Source organism: Balaenoptera musculus, chromosome 11, assembly GCF_009873245.2.
Source record: "Balaenoptera musculus isolate JJ_BM4_2016_0621 chromosome 11, mBalMus1.pri.v3, whole genome shotgun sequence".
In the NCBI taxonomy this organism is placed as follows: Eukaryota; Metazoa; Chordata; class Mammalia; order Artiodactyla; family Balaenopteridae; genus Balaenoptera; species Balaenoptera musculus.
The window spans coordinates 20,831,228-20,849,018 of record NC_045795.1 but is presented as its reverse complement, the minus strand read 5'-3'; the positions used below and the strand labels follow the sequence as shown (position 1 = coordinate 20,849,018).

Genomic DNA, 17,791 nt, shown 5'->3' with positions numbered 1-17,791 from the left:
ATTCGCAGAATTTAAAAAGCCCGCCCAGACATGTCATTGGTCAGCTATTCCTCCTTTGTTCTCCCATTTATTTTATTCATATATTACTTTTGGACACCAAGTTCGTTTGACTATACATGTATATGTAATAATGTATATACCTCGTGCACATACAAAACCACCACTAAACATGAGGCATTATGGTCTGTCTTGTCATTTACATACATATACGTTATCCATAGCCTACAAGCCCTAATTTATGTCCTGACACAGAATTCCCTTAACAGGGATTCTTTACGTGAGTTTACAAACGTATTGCATCTTTTCAGCTAAAGGGATGGTAAAGCTAGTTTCATAAATTTTTCTAAGAATTTATGGTGCATAAAATGTGACCAACGGCTAACAATTTAACCCCTTTGTGGCAAAGATGGGAGCGGTTTCCCAGTTTTAAATGCAAAACTTTTAACAGGCTAGTATAAACAAAACTTAAGCGTAACGACACATTAAGACTTGAACACGTCTCCTACACTTACGAAGTATTTCAGCGCTTTGCGGGAAAAAGTGGGTGGCTCTGAAAAGAGCCTTTGATTTTCAGAACGGAGACTGAAGAACTGCTAAACGTTTCACTTGCCCTTGGCCTTGTGGTGGCTCTCGGTTTTCTTAGGCAGCAGCACAGCCTGGATGTTGGGCAGGACGCCACCCTGAGCGATGGTCACGCGACCTAAGAGCTTGTTGAGCTCCTCGTCGTTGCGGATGGCCAGCTGCAGGTGGCGCGGGATGATACGCGTCTTCTTGTTGTCGCGGGCCGCGTTGCCCGCCAGCTCCAGGATCTCAGCCGTCAGATACTCCAGCACCGCCGCCAAGTACACGGGGGCCCCGGCACCTACCCGCTCGGAGTAGTTGCCTTTGCGGAGCAGGCGGTGCACTCGCCCTACGGGAAATTGGAGCCCAGCTCGCGAGGAGCGGGTCTTAGCCTTGGCGCGAGCTTTGCCTCCTTGCTTCCCGCGCCCAGACATACTGAGTGCTAACAGGGGAAAAACAGCCACAAGAAAAGCGAAAAAAAAATGTTCTATAAGGAGCAACAAGATGACAGTTATAGAGCTGGGTGGAATTGTCAAATACGAGGTAGGATTGGTTAAAATCGTCTTTTTACTAGACAACCAATAAGAAAGGAGATGTGATGCAAGTTAATTTACATAATCTCGTCACTAATGCATTATCAAATCAGTTCTGGCTATTCTTGAATACCTTATTTGCATAGGTCGCCTATAAAAGACGAGATTCTAGACGTAAGCAGGCATATCAAGGTTATACTTTAGTGTACGTTTTGAATTCGGCAAGTATGCCTGAACCGGCGAAGTCCGCTCTTGCCCCGAAGAAGGGATCCAAGAAGGCGGTGACCAAAGCCCAGAAGAAAGATGGCAAGAAGCGCAAGCGCAGCCGCAAGGAGAGCTATTCTGTGTACGTGTACAAGGTGCTGAAGCAGGTCCATCCGGACACCGGCATTTCGTCCAAGGCCATGGGCATCATGAATTCGTTTGTCAACGATATCTTTGAGCGCATTGCTGGCGAGGCGTCGCGCCTGGCTCATTATAACAAGCGTTCGACCATCACGTCCAGGGAGATCCAGACGGCCGTGCGCCTGTTGCTGCCTGGGGAGCTGGCCAAGCACGCCGTGTCTGAGGGCACCAAGGCTGTCACCAAGTACACCAGCTCTAAGTAAATGTTTATAGGTGCTGTTAAAACAAAGGCTCTTTTCAGAGCCACTTACATTTTCATCGGAGGAGTTGTGATGCCCTCTTCTTGCCCGTTTTGGGGATGTTATCTAAACACAGTTAGATACCAGAGTTGGCTGAGCTGTTTCTTTAAATAAGTTTATGTATAGAGAAGCCCTTGTGCTTACTAAAACAGGCTCTTTCTGTTTCACCTCTTTCCCAAACCTTCCTATATTCTATACTAAAAAAGCTAGAGTTTCTGTCCACCACGCCTTATTTTCAATTAGGAAAGCAAGGGAGGCTGGCTGGGTGGGATTAGGAAAGGGAACTCTTCCTATCCTAGCCATGGTTTGGCACTCTGGTACCAGGAGTTGGTTTCAGTTCCCAGCTTCCCCCGGCCCTTTCTCCAGAATGGATTCTACGCTCCCAGAATCATGCCCCACCCCACAGAATTCAGAGCCTTACCTCCACCTGGCCTCCCCTCCAAACTTCGACATTCTAGTACCTCTGCCTTCTCCTGTGTGCCCGGACTCCTATATGTGGTCCAGTTTCAGTTGTTTCTGAAACACTTCAGCTCGGATTTTGCTCTTTCTTCCAAAACCTGTTTAACTTTTATTAAATTATCTTTGTAAAAATAACCAATAGTTTTCTCTTTTTCTGACTGGACACTTATGCATGGTGCCAAGACTCCCTTGATTTAAACCTTTTGCTTATTTCACTTCGTTTCAGCATCAGGCACTTTGGTAATCATACATTTTCCTTACTCTCGATCTCAGAAGGGTTTATCACCATCAGTTCTCCCAGGTAGGTAAAGCATTTATTCCAGGAGACAAAAGAAGTGAGTCGAATTTGAGTGCAGCCTGCAGGCCTTTGGGATCTGGAGCTTCATCTCCTAGCCTAACCATGTCTTTTTGGCTGATTCGGGACACTTCATGAAAGATGAATAAGAAATGCACCAAGAAAAGGGATGTAGCCTAGTGCTGGGAGAGGAGGTAATTCATGCAAAAATACTTCCTAAAGTGTTAAGAAATCTGTACATGTGAAGTGTTTTTGAATTCTATCTAGACGTCTTTGAAAGAAAATTGCATCAGAAGACATTGGTTGGAATTTGAGTTCTGTGAGGTAAATAATCTTTGGTTCTCACAGCTTCTGTTCCTTACTTTAAAAATGAGAATGTTGGGCTTCCCTGGTTGCGCAGTGGTTAGGAATTTGCCTGCCAAATGCAGGGGACACGGGTTAGAGCCCTGGTCCAGGATGATCCCACATGCCTCGGAGCAACTAAGCCAGTGTGCCACAACTACTGAGCCTGCGCTCTAGAGACCGCGAGCCACAACTACTGAGCCTGTGTGTCACAACTACTAGAGCCCGTGCTCTGCAACAAGAGAAGCCACCGCAATAAGAAGCCCGCGCACCGCAACGAAGAGTAGCCCCCCCTCGCCACAACCAGAGAAAAGCCCGCGTGCAGCAGTGAAGACCCAACACAGCCAAAAATAAAATAAAATAAATTTATTAAAAAAAAAAAAAAAAGAATGTTATGGGAGTTCCCAGGACGTCCAGTGGTTAGGGATCCGCTCTTCCAACTGCCTTGGCCCCGGGTTCAATCCCTGGTCGGGGAATTAAGGTCCCAGAAGCCGCGTGGTACAGCCAAAAACAAAAAAAAGCAAACAAAAAAGGATATTACTGAAACCAACTCATTGACAGTTTTGTGTAAACAAATGCAGTAGTTACAATGAAAGCAAACATTACAATTTGATTTGCAATTCATGAAGTTATTTATGGACATTATGAGGTAAAATTTCCCATTAGTCCTACACTTTACATATAATGAAGACAAGCTTTTTGATATAGTATTATAATCAGAAGTAATAATACTATAATGAATGAACAAAGTGCTGCTCCATGAAATTAGACTTTCTGCTGTTAAAATCAGACACCCTAGACACACTAGCTAAAAAGGAAACGTAGGGTACTTCCCTGGTGGCGCAGTGGTTAAGAATCCGCCTCCCAATGCAGGAGACACGGGTTCGAGCCCCCGTCCTGGAAGATCCTACATGGAGCAACCAAGCCCGTGCGCCACAACTACTGAGCCTGAGCCTGAACTCTAGAGCCCGTGAGCCACAACTACCGAAACCTGCGTGCTCCGCAACAAGAGAGGCCACCGCAATGAGAAGCCCGCGCACCGCAACAAAGCGTAGCCCCCGCAACGAAGGCCACCCGCAGGAGGCCACCGCAACTAGAGAAAGCCCGCGCGCAGCCCGCGGCAACGAAGACACAACGGAGCCAAAATTAAGTAAAAATCTTAAAAAAAGGAAATGTAAATTGCCGCTGTTAAAATTAAAGCAATGTCAAAATTATGTGAGCCTGCAATTTTAGGAAGAATTTACTTGTATCTATAGTCATTTTTATATTTACACTTTTAAATTTAAACGTATGTAGTTATAATCTTAAAGATCATTGAATACATTAATCAATAATTCTTAAACGTGAGTGCCTTGATTTTCAATTGGTGGTCTGACAAATTATCACAAATACAGTGGCTTACAACAATACATTTATAATTTTATGGTTCTTTAGATCAATATTCTGAAATGAATTTCATTGAGCTAAAATGGTGTCAGAGGGCTTGGGCCTCTAACAGTGAAAATCTGTTTCCTGTCTTTTCCAGCTCCTGGAGGGTTTTCCTTGTTCCTTGGCTCACAGCCCTTTGCTAGATTTGAAAGCCAGCAGTATCTGGCCAAATTCTTCTCACACTGCCATCTCTCTGGTTCTGTACTATGATTCCCTCTTCCATTGTTAAGGGCCCTTGTAATTATATTGGGTTCACTTGGATTCTCTAGGATAATCCTATTTATTTATTTGGCCATGCCGCGCAGCATGCGGGATCTTAATTCCCCGAACAGGGATTGAACCCATGTCCCCTGCAGTGGAAGCGCGGAGCCCTAACCGCTGGACCTCCAGGGAATTCCCTAGGATAATCCTATTTAAAGTCAGGTGATTAGCAACCTTAGTGCCATCTGCCACCTTAATTCCCATTTGTTATGTATCCTAACATATTCACAGACTCCAGAGATTAAAAGGTAGACATAAGTGGGGAGGCATCATTCTGCCTAGCACAGTAAGTGACAGTATTTTTAGAATTTGACAGAATGCTATATACTTTCTGTTCTGGTGGGAGGACAAACATATGGACACACTACTGTATGTAATTTCTTGGATTTCATATACTCCCCTAAAGCTCATATAGACCTGGTGTAGATGTTTACCTCTGGGACTACAGAAAGCAAAATATGACTATTTACAATAACATAAACTCTCATATACAGCCATCTGGTATTTTTAGTTTTCATTCTTTTACATTTTTTTATTTTTGCTTTTGTTCTTTATATGTATTGTTTGAATGTTTATGTATTTTTTTGTGTATGTTGTGTGTGTATATTTATGTGTTGTGTTGGGAGTGGGAAGCCTGGTAGTCATTAATTACACAAGATTATAGACTATTAGTACTTTTTTCCTACCAGGGTTGAAATCCTAAAAATATGTTGTAAATACATTCTTAGCATTTGTTCCATATGGGATGCCGTTTATGGCAGTTCATAAACTTAAGCAGGTTTGTAATTATGAGAAAAGTGTCAATTTTCATGACCCTTATATATGTATACATAGGACAGGAGAGTGGTGGTGGTATGAATTATTTTCATTTAAAAAGTTTTTTTTTTTTTTTTTTTTTTCTAGGACAAAATAATCATAACATCCACCCTGAGAGAAAATAACATAATTTAAGGGAGAGGAGGCACCAAAATATTTTAAGGGTATTTCTTTCCTGAACTGCCAGTGTCATCAGCCCCAACATGATGGTTCAGCAATGGTCTAACTTTTCATTAGCCAAACCTTGGAAAAATTCTCCTTACAATTAAATGGCCCTATCCTGGAACCGGTGATACTCGCTTTTAAATTTCTATGCACATTAACTGTGCTGCTCCCATTAATACTTAGAAAAGTTACATTGTTTTAATTAAATAAATCGAATCCATGTACATATTCTTCTTACTACCACACAGCACTAACAAAGCATTGCCAAGGATTTAAGAGGATTTCTTAAATCCTCTTCACTTTTCATGGAGTCAGTTCGTAGGGCACACATCACAGCAGTTCAAATGATACTTACATGTCCACACTTGGCTAGCCTTGTAGCCAAAGTGAGCTGTGAAAGCAAGAGAAGGCTATGCTACCATTTACCTAGAATGTAAATACATGTTTTGTTTTCAAACCAAAATGCTGTGTACTTCAAGTGTTAGCACCATACAGCAACAAGTTCGTTTCAATATATTGAAATTGAGTATTATGGCAGTCATATTAGAGACGAATCATTACAGCTCTTTTGCTGAAAAAGTGGGTGGCTCTTAAAAGAGCCTTTGAGACTAACCACAAAAAGCACTTTCTTGCTGAGGTCACTTGGAGCTGGTGTACTTGGTGACAGCCTTGGTACCCTCGGACACGGCGTGCTTGGCCAGCTCCCCGGGGAGCAGCAGGCGCACGGCCGTCTGGATCTCCCTCGACGTGATGGTCGAGCGCTTGTTGTAATGTGCCAGGCGCGACGCCTCGCCCGCGATGCGCTCGAAAATGTCATTGACGAACGAGTTCATGATGCCCATGGCCTTGGACGAGATGCCAGTGTCCGGGTGGACCTGCTTCAGCACCTTGTACACGTACACAGAATAGCTCTCCTTGCGGCTGCGCTTACGCTTCTTGCCATCTTTCTTCTGGGCTTTGGTCACCGCCTTCTTGGAGCCCTTCTTCGGGGCGGGAACGGACTTGGCCGGCTCAGGCATGACGAACACCGTGCCAAGTTAAAGAAAAAAGTAAGTCGTAAAAACATCACTCAGAATATTTGTAGAGCTACTATGCAAATATGGTATTTAAAACTTTACACTTTGATTGGATAAATTTTCCTCGTTGTTCGGTGGTATGCAAATTATGTGACAGCAGTTCTCCTTTTTAATTGGTTGCCAGCTTTTAGACCCTTTTAACCAATCAAACAGTGTAATTTACAATTCGGCTTCGAAGTATAATTGCTTCTCATTTGTTAAGAGAATTTGTACTTTCGTTTTGCTTCTTCTTTGCTAAGCACCTTGATTAGATTGATCAGATGTCGGGACGTGGAAAGCAAGGTGGTAAGGCTCGTGCTAAGGCTAAGACCCGTTCTTCTCGGGCTGGGCTTCAGTTCCCCGTGGGCCGAGTGCACCGCCTGCTCCGAAAGGGCAACTACGCCGAGCGGGTCGGGGCCGGCGCGCCCGTGTACCTGGCGGCGGTGCTGGAGTACCTGACGGCCGAGATCCTGGAGCTGGCGGGCAACGCGGCCCGCGACAACAAGAAGACGCGCATCATCCCGCGTCACCTGCAGCTGGCCATCCGCAACGACGAGGAGCTTAACAAGCTGCTGGGCAAAGTCACTATCGCTCAGGGCGGCGTCCTGCCCAACATCCAGGCCGTGCTGCTGCCTAAGAAGACCGAGAGCCACCACAAGGCCAAGGGCAAGTAAACTGCAGTATTCAAATTCTTGATCTTTGAGGAATCAGTCTTAACCAAAGGCTCTTTTCAGAGCCACCCACGTATTCGTTAAAAGGGCTTACATTTTCGTTATTTAAGCAGGTTGTCGAAAATGATTTTCAACACATTTTGTCAACTTAGAAGATGTATTTACACTCTTAGGAAATGCAAACTAATCATACAGTTTAAAGTAATCAAAAAAGTACTCTTTAGCTAAGTAAAAATGATATAGAGAGACTTTGTGTCACAAGTAATTAAGTCGATCAATGCAGCAAGCCCTCAGTTGTTAACCCTCAGGAAAAGATAATGGTAGCATAATACTTGGTAAATGTTGAAAGTTTAGGTGCAAATCTAGTTAGTGATCTACAAGATCATTTAAACCACTCCTTTAGTACTATCTCATGTTGAAAGGAATTGTTTTGCATCCTAATGGGACAAGTTGATCTGTAATTCATACTTATGTTTTTAATAGCCAATCTCAACTCTACTGAGCTGGGCCCTAATCAATTGTAAATAGGAATACAATACTGCATAGCCTGGAGCTAGAATTTGTTTAGGCAGAGCTTAACAAAGGTTTCAGCATGACTTTAAGGGACATACAGTAACACTTGTGTACCATTTACAAGTTTGAGTTTTTCTTAACACCATTTTACACGAAGGTCAGTTGAAATTGTGAAACGTAGTGGGGTGCTTTTATGTGAGAATGTTATAGTGAAAAGTAAACATTTGTTAATATAGTTATAATAGCAAACATGAAATTAATTCAGAGTTAATGGTTTTAGTGCATTCCGAAAATCTCAAAGAATTGAGGCCTGCCCAGGTCCCAACCTGTCTGTGGTTTGGGGTTGCTATCTACCTCAAAAAGCGGAGGGTTTGTCTTCTGGGAAGACAAAGTCGTCCTCTCCTCTGATAAAACCTCTCACACAGTTGGCTTTGGCATCTTCCATGAAGAGGACTTCAGAGATTGAGGACTCATGTGGCTAGGCTTTCATTTGAGGTGGAGAGAGAAGACCGTGGTTATAACCAGACTGTCCAGAGTTGGGTGTAGTTACCTCCAGAACTTTTCACTGTTAACCCAGCCTGGGATTCATGGTAGTCATACAAGTAGATTCCTTAATAGTAAATAATAATATTAATAGTTTCCAAAAAGTTTTATTTCTTTCTCCTTTCCTCTCCCCCTCTCTCTCTTTTTTAATATGGCCCTAAAGAACCCTCCGACATATGATCAGATCACAAGCTATATAGGTGTAAATTCTTTAGTCTTTGTAAAATCTGAAATTTACATATATCTTTAAAACACAATGCATCTTAATAGTAGGGATTCCTTTCACCTCCTGTGGCCACAGCTCTTACCCCAAGCCAGAAAACTGACACTGGAGCATGATAGCTTGGAATGCAGTGCAAGGGCTCATCATAAGACTTACAGGCAAGCCACGTTAAGTCGTATGGGGAAGGTAGAGGAGGGTGTATTCAGGGGGCCTGGATTGGGGATAACAATAAGTGTTCAGGATTCTTTCCGAGTTCTGCTTTCATATGATCTCTGGACCCCTAAACTGATGGTTCTCAATTCTATCAGATCCAACACTTTTTCTATAACAAATACTGTAACTACCCCCTTTACTATCCTGAAATGAAATTCATAGATAATATAATCTACCAAAACACGACTTAACTGTAATATAAAAGGGGAAATAAAAGGAAAGTATTTTGTTATTTTAAAAAATCTCTTAAGAGTTTAAAAAGAGAAATCAAGAAATTGACGTAAAATTAGCCTTACTACATTTGAATGAGGGTATAAAAATCTCTTGGCGCCAATCACATCCAACACACGCCTTTTCAAAAAGTTGATCAAAAGAAAGCCAGTTTCATGTACCAAAGTTTAAAAAATTTATTCTGCAAACAAGATTAAGCATTGTAATAATTTGTGTTAAGTTCTGCGGAGAAAAGCCAAAGAACATTGTAAAGAAACTGCATAAGGAAGATAGAGGCGAGAAAGGGTTGAAAACAGCCATTCAAAGGGAGGCTGATGTCGGAGAGTGAACCTCGCTACCAATACCTTCACTGCAAGCCGTAAGGAACAAATGCCTTGTCCAATCAGAAAGGAACTCTCTTTATATATACCGGTGCGGGGCGGGGGGCAGGCTTTCATTTTTCCACCAGCTAGCTGCTTTCGGGAAATCTGTCACGGCTCGTACAAAGCAGACTGCTCGCAAGTCCACCGGCGGCAAGGCGCCGCGCAAGCAGCTGGCCACCAAGGCGGCCCGCAAGGGCGCACCGGCCACGGGCGGCGTGAAGAAGCCGCACCGCTACCGGCCCGGCACGGTGGCGCTGCGCGAGATCCGCCGCTACCAGAAGTCCACGGAGCTGCTGATCCGCAAGCTGCCGTTCCAGCGCCTGGTGCGCGAGATCGCGCAGGACTTCAAGACCGACCTGCGCTTCCAGAGCTCGGCCGTGATGGCGCTGCAGGAGGCGTGCGAGGCCTACCTGGTGGGGCTCTTCGAGGACACCAACCTGTGTGCCATCCATCATGCCCAAAGACATCCAACTTGCCCGTCGCATCCGCGGGGAGAGGGCGTAGATTTGTGTCTCCCGATTAAGTGCCAACCTCTGAAAAACCCAAAGGTTCTTTTCAGAGCCAACCACCTTTTCTGTGAAAGATTCCTGTGCACTGGGACCTCCATTTCGAGCGAGGAAATAAAACCTCTCCTCCCAACCTCCGCCTCCGGCAAAAATGGTGTTACAAGTTCTTTAAGATTAATTGGGTGGCTCTGAAAAGAGCCTTTAAGGTACTCAAGTCTTTTTTTTCTCTTACTTCTTTTTGGGGGCCGCCTTCTTTGGCTTGACCGCTTTAAGCTTGGCTACCTTGTGCTTATGAATTCTGGCCTTGGCTGGACTCTTGGCCATCTTCGGTTTGGCTGTCTTCACCTTTTTCGGGCTCTTGACCACTTTCTTGGCCCCGGTACCTGCTAATGGTTTTTTTGCCTTTGGGGTCTTCTTGGCGGTTTTTTTCGGACTGGCAGCGCCTGTGGCCTTCCTGGGCTTCTTTGCCCCAGTAGCCTTCTTGGGGTTGGTCGCGCTCGCTTTCTTGGCTTTGGGCTTCGCTTCCTCGGTGGCCGACTTCTTGTTGAGCTTGAAAGAGCCAGAGGCGCCGGTGCCCTTGGTCTGCACCAGGGTGCCCTTACTCACCAGGCTCTTGAGACCTAGCTTGATCCGACTGTTGTTCTTCTCCACGTCGTAGCCGCCAGCTGCCAGCGCCTTCTTGAGCGCAGCCAGGGATATGCCGCTGCGCTCCTTGGAAGCGGAGACAGCCTTGGTGATGAGCTCGGATACCGGGGGCCTGGACGCCTTGCGCTTCACGGCACCAGCAGACTTGCGAGCCTTCTTCTTCACAGGCGTCTTTTCCGCAGAAGTAACAGGAGGCGCAGCAGGTACGGTTTCAGACATGGTTGTTGATGTGGATGCCTAGCAGTAAGAAATTAAAGACTCAGAGTTGAGTACCCAGACCGGGAATGTGTGTGTTATATATACACACAGCGCCACTGCGCGCTGATTGGTTCCCAGCTGGCTTCCAGCTTGCAAGCAACCTAGTCTCAGCTCTGTCTCGGAGTTGTGTTTGTTACAATTCAGGAAAGCAAAAAATTAAAGATCTCCTGTGGAGGAACCACACCAATTATATTGTACAATGAACCGGGACAGCTCAAGCTTTGAGACCTTTATAGTTTCTTCTTCCAGTTTTTATCACTTTGGTCTCAGCCTTTTTCAAAATCCCCCGACACTCCTACAGATTCACAGGTCAGAGAGACAACTTTTTGAGTTTCGTTTAAAATATAAATTCTTCTCTTTGTGTCTTCAATAGCTTGCTCTCAAGTGACATTCTATACATTCTTGGCTTTTCATACCTTCAACAACTGCTTGATTCTCATTGACATTTACCTGGAAAATTTGTTTCATATGAGGAGAAATAACACAGGCTCTTTCAGGATTTCTCTACAAGAACTGTAGTAAAGGCTGCTTGGAATAACAGCAATATCTGATAAGAAAAGTCATTATTTAGTTTGGAAAAGTTTTATCATAGCTTTTTTGTGACTACATAGAGGGTTAGTTAATTTGGGGGCTTTAAGCATTCAAAATTTATGTAGGAAAATAGCAAAAGCAGTAATCAATGATCCTCTTGACCTGGTAGTTGGGCTTGTGATGCACAAGCTGATGGCAGAGGAGGTCCAGGTACAGGCATAAAATAGAGTTGGACTGCTTTATGGGGTTTTAAAGATTCATTTATTTACATTGACTTTATTAGGAAGGATCAGTTATTAAAATGTTCACAAGCTCTTGGGTTCAGGGTTCTGTCATGCTTCTGGAAGATAAACTTTGGCGAAGTATCCAAGTAAAAGAAATAAGGAATATACACATGCACAATACTCTCACACATACTTATATAGAATTCCCTTAAGACACGGAAATTGAAAAGCATTTATATTCATTACTACATTTCTTATTTAAGCAAGGATACAGGTTTATAGGAAACACATTATAGGTTATGCATTATGTTCAGTAGGAAATAGATTGATGGTAGAAAGTGCTTTGATTTTCTTCTTCAGGCCTCAAACTGTTCGTCTTTAACATATTATGTTTATTTTGAAGCAGCCATGGATTTCTTTGTATTTCTGGTAAACCTTACGAGCCCCTTCCCAGAATAATGCTTTTCAGTGCTTAAGATAATATACATAGGATTACAAAGGAAAACAGTTGTATTAAAATACCATTATCAAATTTATCAAAAATTCAAACTGGTGAAACATTAACATGTGCTTCTTTATTAACACATTAAATAACAAGATTACCCATATGACCAAGAATTACCACAGTTTAGAAAGTGTAATATTTTAAACAATATTAGAGATTGAGATATTGACAGCTGCAACTGCAACATGGTATGAATATAGCACAGGTCCTGCCACTCACACTGTTTGTTGCCTGCATTCACAAGTGGAGGAAATGCTGAGGTTCACTTGGAGTATAAAGTAAAGATAAAGATGGAGTTTTTGTTCAATACAAGTTTCCAGATGCTCTGAATCTATCTATATAGCCGAGGTTAAGAACGCCATTCTGGAATTTGTTTCTGTGCAGTGTAAACTCATGGAACTGTTTTGATGAACTTGGGCCTCTTCACAGACCATGGAGAAAAAGCCAAAGCTATCCAAGTCAGCTGGAACTCAAGGGAATTAACCATAAATTAAATCTTTACGTATTTATTATTTTGAGGATTTCTCAAAAAGAAGGTTTTAGTAAATTAGATAATCACTTAGACTTTCACTTTAGAGGAGTGAATCTTGAGTGGAAGAGTTAAGAGCAGACATGATACTATAATGTGTCATAATAAATAATGCTGAGTGATTACTTATTTACAGATATTATTTTAAGAAATCTGGATTATCTCTTTTAAATTCAAGTGCTCTATAATTTACACTTTCTTATACATTTATCGATAAGAGGAAAAAACTGAGTATAAGCTGCCCAAGGTCACAAGCTAGTATGTAGAGAAGGCTGTCTCCAGAGCTTGACTGGACACTGTAATGCCACCTGGTTGCAGAAATAGAATGCGGTGACAGATACAATGCCAGATACAAACTGTCCACAATTAAATATATAATCAAACCATAAATCTTAGACTTACAGCAGAACAAGGTTTTTATCACTTTGGGATATACATATTTATAAATCTCCAATGTAGCGCTCAGTGATTTTTAACCTGACTTGACCTCTTAAACGCGTAACCTTCTTATATTCTTAGTTCCCTCTGTGGGGTCATCCAGCCTGCATACCAAAGAGCTCTGTTTAGTTAACCAAACATAAATGGACAAAACTAATGGAAGCTTAAACAATAAAGATATGATTTATTTAAAACCGTATTTAAAGCATTTTATAAGGGACAATAGCGTGTACTAACTCTTTCATATTTTGGAAAGTCTGAAGAACAAGTATCAGGCTTCTTTGTGGAAAGTGTATGATCTGTTGCCCAACTTAACGGCTGCCCGCATTGTACGGATGCACAAACACACGTATCCATATACAGGAGCATTTATTAAATCCCATCTCCAGGATCCACTGTCGCTTCAGGCGCCTCTCATAGCTGCCACAGCTCTGAGCAAGGGACAAATAAGCGAAGGGTGGGAACTGAATGTGGTTACCGCCCCTGCTCTTGCAGTTTTCAAACAGGTCCGTCACATTACTATATAACTTGTAAGTGGCGCTGTGGAAATCACTTCGCTGCGGGTGTGATAGCTGTATTTTTGCAATGTCTGGGCGTGGTAAAGGTGGAAAGGGGCTGGGGAAGGGTGGCGCCAAGCGCCACCGCAAAGTTCTGCGAGATAACATCCAGGGCATCACTAAGCCGGCCATCCGTCGCTTAGCCCGACGTGGTGGCGTCAAGCGTATCTCTGGTCTTATCTACGAGGAGACCCGCGGGGTGTTGAAAGTGTTTCTGGAGAACGTGATCCGGGACGCTGTTACCTACACCGAGCACGCCAAGCGCAAGACTGTCACCGCCATGGACGTGGTCTACGCGCTCAAGCGGCAGGGCCGCACTCTTTACGGCTTTGGTGGCTGAACTCCAGTTGGCCATCTCCGTGAGCCTACTAAAACCAAAGGCCCTTTTCAGGGCCACCTATTCTTTCACTCAAAAAGAGTTTTGCGCTTTCTGTTCTAATTTTTTGTTAAGATGTTTGGGTCAGTACTGTTTACAATATGTAAATTTAAATTGATTTTATCTGATTCGTTTTTGGTATGTTTCAGATTAGTCGCAAGTCTGTAAAGCTGATCCATAACCTCAGGTCGAATTGCATATTCAATGTATTTAGTGTGCTTATAGCTAGGAGACCAACAGGACAGTAAACTGCAGGTGACCTTTTGTGCAACTGTCAGTGAAAAAAGGTGGAGAACATCACAGAAGAGATAAGAGGTAAACCCTGATGCTAGGAAAATGGAAAATGGAACGTAGACACTTCTGTGGGCTGAAGACATTAAAACAGTCTTGTCTTCTTGGACATCACATGATAAATGGTGGGGGAGAAAGGGGGATGATCAATCAACAGAAATATGTCGAAGGCAGTCAAGTTCTACCAGAGAAACAATAAGAGTACTTGGAAATTAACATTGTGAATCAACTATACTTAAGTAAAATAAGAGTACTTGGGATTCTCTCTTGTTTAAAAGTGGAATGGAGACAGGACAACTTGTCTCTGCTTCTCTGAGCTGTCTTCCCATGTCCAAAGCTACTGGTTTCTCAATCCAAGAGAAGCTTTTATGAAAGTTGATATAAATGCTTGATATAAATATACAGGTTTATGTTTACCAACTTGTTATTATGTTGACTCTTTATCTTGAATATTCTTAGACTTGATTACAAGCAGATTTACCTTAAATTATAGATGAGAGTTGCATAACACGTATCCTGACAAAATGCTGGACTGGGCCTTTCAAATTCAGGTCTTCCTGAGTCAAATCCCACCTTGTTCTCTACACATCAGGAAATGAGGTAAAATAAGCAGTTCTCAAGTGGGTTGCCCATTTCTTTTTCTTACCTACTGTAAACTTTCTACAGTCTCTCAGGATTGTCAGCATGCCACTGTATTCTTTGGTTTCCTCAGAATGGGCTTTATTCTGTGAAAAAATCTTGGGTTATTGTGATACAACTGGTATTTTTTTCCAGTGAAAGTGGTTCACTGTATTATAATAACGTATAGCTGGACAGGAGTCTCCCTAGTGTGAGATAACATTCCTGGCTTGTCTGGGAGCAGAGGGGAGTATGTGACTAAGTGCTCTTTTTGGAGTGTAAGTAGAAGACACTCCCAGGCTTTAAAACCTTTCCTCTTCCTGCCGGCTATGAAGGTGCTGATCTTGTTTGACCCAGCAGAGACCATCAGGCTCTAGGGGTGGCAGAACCATGAATTGTAAGGAACAAGAGTTCCTGATTGATCAGGAGGGGCAGAGCTGCCCCACAGAGCTGGACTAATCATAGTGTATCTGTTCCATGAACAAGACTGTTTTTAAGCTAACTTATTTTTGAGTCTCTGTTACAGCAACGTAACTTTATCATACCAAATACTGTTTTCTCAACTTATTTACCAGTATGACTGTCCTTCCATTGGCCAGAAAGCTCTTTTAAGGAAAGCTAATGCCAAGTGAGCCTCTCTCCTTGACATCTCTTCCACTGTGTTCCATGCTAGACAGAACACAGAATAGGGGCTCATTACATGTTAGAGACGGGTGGGTGGGCTATCCGTATGTCTTAAGCAGTTGTAATCTGGATATTTCAGAGTACTGTTTCCCCGAGGAGAGTAGTTCTTAACAACATGTGGATCAGAAGCTCCTTTGAGAAAGTGGTAAAAAGTTCACATTTTGGACATAGATATTTCATGGGGCTCATACAAGGAATTCCCAGGGCTCCATGGATTCCTGTCAACAGCTTGGAGTCTAGGATTTTAGACTCTGAGGTGTAAAGATCCAAAATTTAAGGCTAGAGAGGAAAGGACAGACAAAATGCATAAAGAACACATTGAACAAGAGTAAATTTGTCACCATTTATTCACCATGTGCAATAGACCTATATATTCTCAAGAAGTTAGGTCAGGTCTTAACACTTCATAACTCAGAATGCAAGATAGCCCATTTGGAAAAATTTTGATTCTCAGAGGCCTGAAGGCCCAAAATGACTGTATCTCATGAGATTTAAAAGTAAATAAAAACAGTGGGGTGTTTATTTTTTAGCCTGATTAAGGAGGAAGTCCATGAATTTCTTCTTAAGGCCCTTTGAACTTGTCTTCCATTGCTAGTCTTGGTAAATATATTCAACAGGGTCTATGTCATTGAATAAATCATTTATTAAATTTACAAGAAACATTCCCAATACCCCTTTTCAGAGATAAAAAGGAGCTGGAAAGCTTGTACAGAGGGATGCTTATTCTTTGTCTCTTTGTCTTAACCAACCGCTCTATGCCCGTTTCCTCATAAATGGAGATAACAGTAGTTCCTATCTTATATGTTTGGGGGTGAATAACATTAAATATTTGTTAAGCATTTTGGCCAGTGCATGGCACATGGTAAATGCTCCATGTTTGGGCTATTATAATTGCTATTATTAGCATTCTTATTTCTCATGACATTTCTCAGAGGCCCAGAGGAAAAAAAAGTGGCATTTGAACCACGAAGACACACACTTAAAGTCTTGAGTTACCATTTTCTATCTTTGTGGTCTGTGGTAAAGTACTAACCACTGTTCCCTTATCTGTAATGTAGGCAAAAATTCATATTTTCGTGAGGACTGAGTGAAAACATAGGATTATGTGTTTATGCATATGTTTGACAAGTATAGTTTACATATATTCTTAAGAAGTTGCAAGTGCATAAATGGAAGTTCTTTTGGTTGTAAATATAAAAAAAAAAAATTCCAGATTATTTAAACAAAAAAAATTCTCTCGAAAGTTAAGTTTGCTGACCACACTTAAGCAATTACTGAACACTTTGTCCTGTCTTTTTCTTCAGTTCCTTTTCCTAATTTCTACGAAAACAAATCTGATTGATCCAGCTGGGCAGATGCCTGCATCGATCAAATATGATGGCCCAAGACAGAGGGTAAAAACATAATGGCCACACATGGCGCTCAGCCCTGAGTGGAGCTGTTCCTAGGAAAGAAGTAATAATTGAGTCCTGAAGTTGTCCCAGATGATGTCTGGGCCGTCCTTCAGTACCCATAACCTGAGTTCCCAGGGATCTCTATTAACTATATCCAAAGCTCATGTTTGTTCTTAGCCTTCTAGACATCACACCAACTTGGTCATGTCCTCCTTGGTGAAATACATTATTTTCTTGACTTTTGTGACTCTGCTCTCCTGATTTTCTCCCAAACTCACTTGTCACTCTTTAGAATCTTTTGCTCTCTCTTTTTCTCTAAAGTTTGGAATGCCTCCAGGATAAACTCACTTCTTTATTCTTCCTCCATGGGTAATCTCCAACTCATGCCATGCTGACATTAAAATATCTATTTCCAAAATTTTCAAAAATTTCTATGTCCAGTCCCCATTTGCCTTTGAATTCCAGACTCGCATATACAACTACTCACTTGACATCTACAATGGAGTGCTAAGGGGATTTAAAAATTGTCATGTTCCAGTCTTAGAAAACTCATTCTCTCCTAGCATTCTTGATTACCCAAGACCTTCATTAGCACTGCAGGGCAGTAGATAAGCACAGAACCTCTGGAGCCACACTACCTTGGGTCTAACACCAGCCACACACTTTGCTCAATTAAAAGGAGAGAAAAGTTGCATCTAGATAATGTGGATGTTGAGCAGATGAAGTGAGTTAACGTTTCTAAAGAGCCTGGCATAGTTTCCTAAACATATAAAGGGCTCAACAAATGTTAGCTACTTGATTCTTCACCCATAAAACCTAACTCTTCAATAAATCCTTTTGACTTTCTCCTCCTAAATCTAATTCTAATAATTTCACCAGAATTATTGCAATAAGCTTTCAATTTTATTCCCTGCTTCTTT

At 42.3% G+C, this 17,791-nt stretch overlaps 6 protein-coding genes and 1 pseudogene across 6 annotated transcripts; 4 read left to right on the top strand and 3 right to left on the bottom strand.

The window, feature by feature from the left end:
* Positions 1-539: 539 nt before the first annotated feature.
* On the bottom strand, positions 540-995 carry LOC118903220 (histone H2A type 1-B). Its single transcript, XM_036868047.1, has one exon. It carries the CDS (start codon positions 993-995, stop codon positions 603-605), a length of 393 nt encoding a protein of 130 aa, XP_036723942.1. The 3' UTR covers positions 540-602.
* Positions 996-1,298: 303 nt separating this feature from the next.
* On the top strand, positions 1,299-1,712 carry LOC118903226 (histone H2B type 1-C/E/F/G/I-like). Its single transcript, XM_036868052.1, has one exon. It carries the CDS (start codon positions 1,322-1,324, stop codon positions 1,700-1,702), a length of 381 nt encoding a protein of 126 aa, XP_036723947.1. The 5' UTR covers positions 1,299-1,321; the 3' UTR covers positions 1,703-1,712.
* A 4,409-nt stretch (positions 1,713-6,121) lies between these two features.
* On the bottom strand, positions 6,122-6,528 carry LOC118903224 (histone H2B type 1-C/E/F/G/I-like). The gene has a single exon (XM_036868051.1). It carries the CDS (start codon positions 6,521-6,523, stop codon positions 6,143-6,145), a length of 381 nt encoding a protein of 126 aa, XP_036723946.1. The 5' UTR covers positions 6,524-6,528; the 3' UTR covers positions 6,122-6,142.
* Positions 6,529-6,840: 312 nt separating this feature from the next.
* LOC118903218 (histone H2A type 1) lies at positions 6,841-8,072 on the top strand. Its single transcript, XM_036868045.1, has one exon. It carries the CDS (start codon positions 6,841-6,843, stop codon positions 7,231-7,233), a length of 393 nt encoding a protein of 130 aa, XP_036723940.1. The 3' UTR covers positions 7,234-8,072.
* Positions 8,073-9,281: 1,209 nt separating this feature from the next.
* LOC118903515 lies at positions 9,282-9,945 on the top strand (annotated as a pseudogene).
* On the bottom strand, positions 9,907-10,715 carry LOC118903213 (histone H1.4-like). Its single transcript, XM_036868041.1, has one exon. It carries the CDS (start codon positions 10,683-10,685, stop codon positions 10,050-10,052), a length of 636 nt encoding a protein of 211 aa, XP_036723936.1. The 5' UTR covers positions 10,686-10,715; the 3' UTR covers positions 9,907-10,049.
* Positions 10,716-13,172: 2,457 nt separating this feature from the next.
* Positions 13,173-14,399, top strand: LOC118903229 (histone H4). Its single transcript, XM_036868055.1, has one exon. The coding sequence runs from the start codon at positions 13,537-13,539 to the stop codon at positions 13,846-13,848; it is 312 nt and encodes a 103-aa protein (XP_036723950.1). The 5' UTR covers positions 13,173-13,536; the 3' UTR covers positions 13,849-14,399.
* The last annotated feature ends 3,392 nt before the right edge of the window (positions 14,400-17,791 follow it).

Bases quoted from the DNA above. Each gene is read 5' to 3' on its own strand.
- LOC118903218 (XM_036868045.1), top strand. From the start codon at position 6,841: ATGTCGGGACGTGGAAAGCAAGGTGGTAAGGCTCGTGCTAAGGCTAAG.
- LOC118903224 (XM_036868051.1), bottom strand. From the start codon at position 6,523: ATGCCTGAGCCGGCCAAGTCCGTTCCCGCCCCGAAGAAGGGCTCCAAG.
- LOC118903220 (XM_036868047.1), bottom strand. From the start codon at position 995: ATGTCTGGGCGCGGGAAGCAAGGAGGCAAAGCTCGCGCCAAGGCTAAG.
- LOC118903226 (XM_036868052.1), top strand. From the start codon at position 1,322: ATGCCTGAACCGGCGAAGTCCGCTCTTGCCCCGAAGAAGGGATCCAAG.
- LOC118903229 (XM_036868055.1), top strand. From the start codon at position 13,537: ATGTCTGGGCGTGGTAAAGGTGGAAAGGGGCTGGGGAAGGGTGGCGCC.
- LOC118903213 (XM_036868041.1), bottom strand. From the start codon at position 10,685: ATGTCTGAAACCGTACCTGCTGCGCCTCCTGTTACTTCTGCGGAAAAG.